Source organism: Danio rerio, chromosome 10 (genome assembly GCF_049306965.1).
Source record: "Danio rerio strain Tuebingen ecotype United States chromosome 10, GRCz12tu, whole genome shotgun sequence".
Classification (NCBI taxonomy): domain Eukaryota; kingdom Metazoa; phylum Chordata; class Actinopteri; order Cypriniformes; family Danionidae; genus Danio; species Danio rerio.
This window is the reverse complement of record NC_133185.1, coordinates 30,660,717-30,668,105: the sequence shown is the minus strand read 5'-3', so window position 1 is coordinate 30,668,105 and position 7,389 is coordinate 30,660,717. Positions and strand designations below refer to the sequence as shown.

The 7,389-nt window shown below is 34.0% G+C and overlaps 1 protein-coding gene across 1 annotated transcript; it reads right to left on the bottom strand.

Annotated features, from left to right (window-relative positions):
- Positions 1–940: 940 nt before the first annotated feature.
- Positions 941–3,278, bottom strand: ugt5d1 (UDP glucuronosyltransferase 5 family, polypeptide D1). The gene is given in 2 exon segments (NM_001177496.1): positions 941–2,739; positions 3,261–3,278. A coding segment is annotated over 1 exon segment (1,599 nt). The 5' UTR covers positions 2,735–2,739; positions 3,261–3,278; the 3' UTR covers positions 941–1,135.
- Positions 3,279–7,389: the final 4,111 nt, after the last annotated feature.

Below are 7,389 nucleotides of genomic sequence, written 5' to 3'. Positions count from 1 at the left end.
CTTCTTCACTTCAGGGTGCTTTTTTTAGGTTGTTGACCATTTTTGCATTTGTATAATGTTATTGTTATGATAAGTATTATTTATTACATGCTTATTTATATTTTGTTTTTATAAAAACAAGTTTAGATTTCCCCACCTGTTGAGTTTTAAGACGTATGCATCACTATTTGGTGCATAAAAGGAATTAAGTGTTTAGACATAACTTCATGTTCATTTATTCATTTGCTGGAAATCAGAACTGAATTTAGAAATAGTTTTAAAACTAATTTTTGCACTTAAAAACAAAATTAAATATGTGGGCTAATGGATGTCTTTAATTGAGTGAGTTTCCACCGTTTCCTTACAAAAAAGTAAAGGAATAAAGTAAAGAATAAAAGTAAAGTAAAGAGAAAGTAATGCGAAACTTGCAATGTCTGCCATGTAAATAGCAAATGCGCCATCGCGCGACACAACTGACTTTTAAAGGGAATGTGAGATGAGACTCTGATTGGTTTAATGCATGTTATACTCAAAATACACCCATATCTCATTAAGAGAATAAGCACAACCATGTTGGACCATGCTAATGTCTATGTCCTTTTTGACCATGCTAAGGACTGATTTATTTATTTTTTTAATTTAAGGATCTTATGAGCCAGTTCAATATTTATTGACTTTTATTATTTTTTTAAATGTGACAAATATTAAATAATTTTTTAAGCTGTTTTTTTTTTTACTTAATCAGTTTTGTGCAGTTTATTTATAAACAAATGACTCTTATGAAAATCATGTATTTATTATTTTAATTGTTTTTAATTTTATCTGGTCAAACTGGCCCTACACATACAGTGTAACTAGTTTAGGACTCCTAAACGAAGACTTAATTTTACTGTAAACAAAGACCAGTGTTCATATAACATTTTATGTTGGATCACATTGAGTTATTTCATACATTTTTACATGGACCATGTTTCCACATTTTATTTAGTGCTTTTAAAGCCGTCTATTGTATACCATGTCACATATTAAAAGATCGTAAACATCAATAAAAGTTTTATCAAACACACTTTTTGCAATACTAAGCATAATAACATCAGCAAATCTTGAAACAATGATGTCCCATTGTTTTTCTCTGCATGCCAGCATTCGCATAGTGTCATTCACTTTTACTTTTTCTCCTACAGCATATTTTGTAGCACACATATCTGATCACTGCAATGGTAGAAAGCATACACACAGCAGCAACAGTGAACAGAACCAAAAACACGTCCACAGAATGGTACGAGTACCACGGCATCTTGTAAAACTCTGAGCGCAGGTGTGTTGCACCTTTATGTCTGATCACATGCTCAATCCAGAAGATGGCCGTGTCCAATGGCCTCATGGGCTGATCCCTGTGCAGAGTGGACAGTGTCTGCATGTTCCTCTTGTAGGAGCCGTCATTGAGCAACTCCTGAAGGGCTTGTTCGAAAGCTTCGGCATTGAGTTCTGACAGCTTAAGTATCTTACCCGCTCCTTTCCCCTGAACACGTATTAAGTTGTCAAACTGGTCGAAGAACAAAGGGACTCCCAGAACTGGTACCCCATGGAAAATGGCCTCCTGCACTCCATTGGTTCCTCCATGAGCCACAAACGCTTTGATCTTTGAATGTCCCAGGAGGTCATTCTGCGGCATCCAGTCCACAATAAGTGTGTTGTTCCCAACATTGGACGGTCGATCTCCAAGATGCCTCCAGATGACTTTCTGAGGTAATCTTGCAAATGCAGCTGCGATAGCATTCGCCATGTCGGCTGGGAGACTTTTGACAAGTGTTCCCAAGGACATAATAATAAAGCCATGCTCTCCTGAACTCTGTGCAAATGCTTCCAGGTCTGCTGGTAGAGGCTTAGAAGGTTTGCATTGAAATCCACCCATGTAAACAATATTTGGCATGGTTGGCCTGGGGAACTCGAAGACAAAATCAGCCCTCATGAGCCAGATATCAGCAGCCTGAATAAGGCCAACAATATCTGTTTTGTAATCTAGATACTTGTCTATGAGTATGTCGTAATGTGGACCCACCACAAATCTGTTCTGGAGGAACGTAAAGGTTTTGAATAAAACATTTTTAACTCTTTGAGCAAAATCCATTTTATCTGTATGACCAGAACCTGGTAAAGGAATGTAAGACATCGGAGATGGTGCGATAGCAAAGTGTCCTTCACCACTGGTAATCCATCGTACATTGAGAACAAGAGGCAGCTTTAAATAATGTGCTAAAAACACTCCCCCTGCTATTGCGGGATCGGTGAGCATTAAGTCATACTGTTCATCTTGAAGTTTTTTTACAAGCATCTTATCTTCTAAAATAATGGACACCATTTTGCAAGCAATTTCATGAGCTGTTGACAGCATTGAGAACAGATCATATTGGAGTTTCAAGAATGCAAGTCCAGAACCTTCGCCTCGCTCTATCTCCATCGCTTTCGATAAATAATCTTCAAAAAAGTTTTCAAAATCATTAACATTGTCCTGGATTGTGATGGAAGTGTATAGAGGAGACTTTTCCGTGATGTACCAGCTGGATTTAGGTCGGATCACCGTGATGCTGTGACCCCTGGAGTGCAGCTCTTCTATCAAGACTTTCATGTTGACCCAATGGCTTCCATCCACAGGATACAGGAGAATTTTACCTCCACTGCAGCTCAGGGTGAAAGCAGATAAGGCCAAAAATAATCCAGTGATAACATTTGACTGGCTGAAAAATGACTTCATTGTACCTGACAAAAAAAGGAAATTAAATACATATTAAAATGTAGTTTTTAAGGTGTTTTCAGACTTGTGATTTTGGTTCTTTTTTTTTCTTTTGACTAAAAAGAAACCAAACCAAACGAAACCAGAAAAACAGAACCAAAAAAAAAAATTATACATTTGCTTTAGCATTCACACTGTCATTTTTAGGACCAAGTCAAACAAAAGAGTTTGCTAAAATTTTTACAACAAAACCTACCAAATACCCTCAAAAACTATGTGTGTTGGGTGTTTGTTAATTTTTTAACCTGTGGAATGTGTACATTTACAGGTATACGTTTGTTTTGAAGCATGTTTTTTTTTCTGAAAACTCTATCATGCTTGGAGCATACCAACATTCAAATACCAGCATTTAAACTGTCAATCAAATCTCTAACAGAGCAATCACAACAGAGTTTGTATGTAACTTCAACTAAACCTGCCAAGTGTGAATACATATTTAATTACTCCTCCTTTGCCCAACAAAATTGCTAAATGATGAGACTCTTACCTTAATTGTTCATGCATGAATAAAAAACAGCACTTGCTCATTCATTCCTGAGCTCCATTCATCTGAAAAATTACAAAGTCCACTTAAATTATTAACTTTCACATCAATAATTAACAGGTGTCTGATCCTTACCCTGTTTATTGCTTAACTGGTGAACAATTCCAGTGTCAGTGCTGAACTGATTCCCCACTGAGATTATTCCATATTTTCCTGTCCTGTCATGCGTTATCATTCTTTTCTGGACCACCAGTCTTTTTGGGGACTTAAATGAGTTTGTGACATTGTAAAGATATGCAATATCCTACAGTACATAGCACATGTTTGGAAAGATCAACTTTTCTTAATGTGGATTAAAGTTATTAAACCTTTTACATTAACTTAAAGCAGGGGTGTCCAAACTTGGTCCTGGGTGCCTGTGTCCTGCAGATTTTAGCTCCAACTTGCCTCAACTGCATGGATGTTTCTAGAAAGCCTGTCTGATTGGGGTTGGAACTAACTTTGCAGGATACCGGCCCTCCAGGACCGAGTTTGGGCAACCCTGACTTAAAGACTCCCTCTAAAACTGTTTTTGACATTTTTGATATTTATTTTTTCTGTGTGCTTACAAAGTAAAAAAAAAACACTTGGAAGATACGTTTATTTTCTGTATTATTTGTCATGTCATTTAGTGCCTGTCACGTTCATGGTCAACTCTATTAATTCATTATAACTTAATTATTGGACCTTTATTGTGATATTTCATTGGATTTTTCATTAATTTTACATAAAATATACAAGTTACATAAAATTAGGTTTTAGAAATGCGTATGTTACGTGGCTTGAAATTAGCATATTGAGCTAAAGCTCAAAATGGTGGAAAATATCAACTCTATCACTTGTTTAAAGGGTTTAACAATAATTGGTAACACTTTAGGTCAAATCACGGTATTAACATAGGGCGAATAATGAATCATTTTTAATGAAAAATAATAGATAGTAAGGTAGAAGTAGGGTTTAAGGGTGTACTCACACTAGGTACAGTTGGCTTGAACTGTGCTGAAGTATACTTTGTTGTTATTTTTAGTCGTTTGGGATGCAATGACACGCAAATATTTTGCCGAACAGATCCACAACTTTTGAATCTCATAAATGATCATAAAATCACGTATTAGGAGGTTTGCTGAAGGTGTCGCTGATGTGCAGCAAGGGATTTGCATATTAAATAAACTATGACAGTTTGCATTCATTGAAAAGTAAGAATGATTAATAAATCCTTATGAAATAGTCCCTTAAAAATGACATCGCATCTTCGGTTTCAGGCTCGGTTACAGGGCCAAAACCCAACCGAACTGTGCTCTGGCACATAACTTCCAACCATGCCTGGGCCCTATTCGGTGCACTCACACTTGTCAAACGAACTGGGAAATGTGCCTGGCCGTGGTTCGGATGGTCAAGTGTAAGTGGACTCTATAGGTAGAATTAGGGATGCAAAATAAAATCATAACTTCTAATGAACAGGTAATATCTTAATAGTAGGCCAGTAATAAGCTAGTAGTTAATAGCATGGTTTGTGACATTTTATTTAAACAGAATTTAGTAACAGAATCAAATGTTTCCTATCACATTATGCAATTTTGTATTATTTCACATTAATAGTAAATTCAGTTCAAAACTTATATATTTGTTGAATATTGCAATTTAAGGAAAATGTATAGAAATGTATAGAAATTTCTTGAAATTACCCCACAATTCTGGAATAAGTGGATGCTTTGGATGTTTTATTGGAAGACAATATAAAATTAATAGTAATAAGGACATTTTACATTTTTAATTTCACCTGATACATGTTTCACAGCTGCTGGTTGTTTTCACTTGGTGTCACACAGCATTGGAATTTTATGGCCTCTGGTTGTAAGTGTATATCAGCAGATTCCAAATACTCAACTATAGACTAACGTCAATCATTTCTAGTGGTGATGCATGCTTTCATTCAGACAGATATACATTTACACATGATCGCTCACATATTAACCGTACACTGCATGCTTGCTTAAAGACAAAGCTGTACAAGTGGAGACAAAAACTTATACCTCACTGATGGATAGAAATATCTGGCCCTCAGGACACACTGTTAATCAAAGTTAAAGAATGAAAGGACGAAGAGAGGGGTGACACAATGAATAATAGTATAAAATAACTATAGTTTTCAAAGATGTGACCTTGCTGTTGCACGAGCGCAGACATGTTACGGTGTGCTGTGAGGAACATTCAAGTATAACTCATGTCATTATAGGATCATCATCAATATACTGTCTCTGTCATCAAAAGTGTCTAAATGATATACATGCAGGTTGGGGCATGTTGTTATATTTTGAACATTGTTTTAATTTATATGGTTTATTAACTATCATATCTAATGGCTAAACATATTAAATCACAATAAATTAATCAACTTAAAAAATGAATAATTAAATTTAAAAGCAGCAACTTGTATCAAATGAACTTTTTTATCATCTCAATTTATGTCAGTGAAACTAAACACAGATATTAAGTTAAAAGTATAAAAAATATATACTATATATATTATCATATATTATATATAATATGTTGAAACTTGATTTAACATAAAGCATTTGTTGTTATGATTTTTTCACATGATTTTGTCACAATATCGACACGATTTCCATGACTTAGGGTGTCGTGGGGAGTCTTAAACTACAAACTGGCATCATGACACAAGATTCAATCGTTTATTCCTGAACAAAAATACATTTAAATTAAGATGCAAATTATACCAAATGAAATTCATTTTAAATATATATTTTTTCCAAGAAAAATATATGAATTATATTTTTGTTTGTGCCCATTCACTACTCAGCTGTGCGGGTGGATGATTTGTTTCGCTCTGTGTAAAATAAGGATTTAATTAATGCTTCACTGTAATTGTTGTATCACAAACCTCTGTCATATATTTGCTATTTTTTAATATGTCATTATTTGAAAGATTTATTTCTAAACATCTGATTTTCCTTGCTGCTGATGTGCTTTCATTTTCTCCGTCTAACTTGCGGCAAGTTCAGGTGAGGGATTGTTTTAAGAAAGCAACCCATGACTGGAAAATAATTGGATTTAAAAGTTATTTAAAAGAAAATATCTTTATATTAAAAGGAAATATACGTTTGATCCCATCAATGTCGTAACGAATGCCCTTAAATTAGGTAGCCTAGTTCTCAGCAAACATGAGTATTTATTGAGATGAACATCAGATAAAAAAAACACTAAAATCAAGATAAGAAATATTGTTATAGCAACACTTGTGACTGCTTTGAGAAACAATGTTCGTCGCAGACGTTACGGGATGATTGATCATGAAGGAATGTGTAGTCTGGCATATTTGTTACCCACGACAAGTCAAGATTGTATGAAGATAAAATAGCATAATCTGACAGTGTCTTTTGTAACTGAAAATTAAAATTGTGTGATCTGAAAGGAGCTTTGGATGTTTTCATCGCTTCATGGAATTGTAGTTCTTTCCTTCAGTACGGTGGCCCAGTAATGCTGTTAAGTATACAGCATTGTACATATTGTCCATTATTAATGCTTTTTAATATCAAACTTTAATTCAAATCAAATCAAAGTTTGCAATGTTATCATTCTCCTAAATGATTGTTTTTATTAATGACTTATACAGTTTAATGAAGTTTTTTTAATGTATCATTATAATTATCTACATATTGTTGACAAGATGAACACTAAACTGAACTAAAGTAAATTCATTATTATTTTATAAATGTTATAAAGTATTAAATGTGATACTTCTATCTATCTAAATTTTATTTATTTTCTTATTTATTTTTGCTCTGCAAAAAACAACTAAAGCTTTAATAATAATAAAATAAAGCATTTAAATATACTTTTAAGCATATTGTTGGTAGATATAAATAAAATTCATAGATATCCTATCCAAGTCAGTGTCTGCAATATTGATTTACAAGACTCTAATATGAAGATTGAGCCTGTTATTAAAATAGAAGTGTTTTTCCTCCTCGGTTGTGAGGTCCATATTTTTATATCATAAGCCATAAAAGCCTTATGTATCAACTGTGAAACTCAACAACAAAAAGCATGCATTTTAGAAAGGTTCAATAAA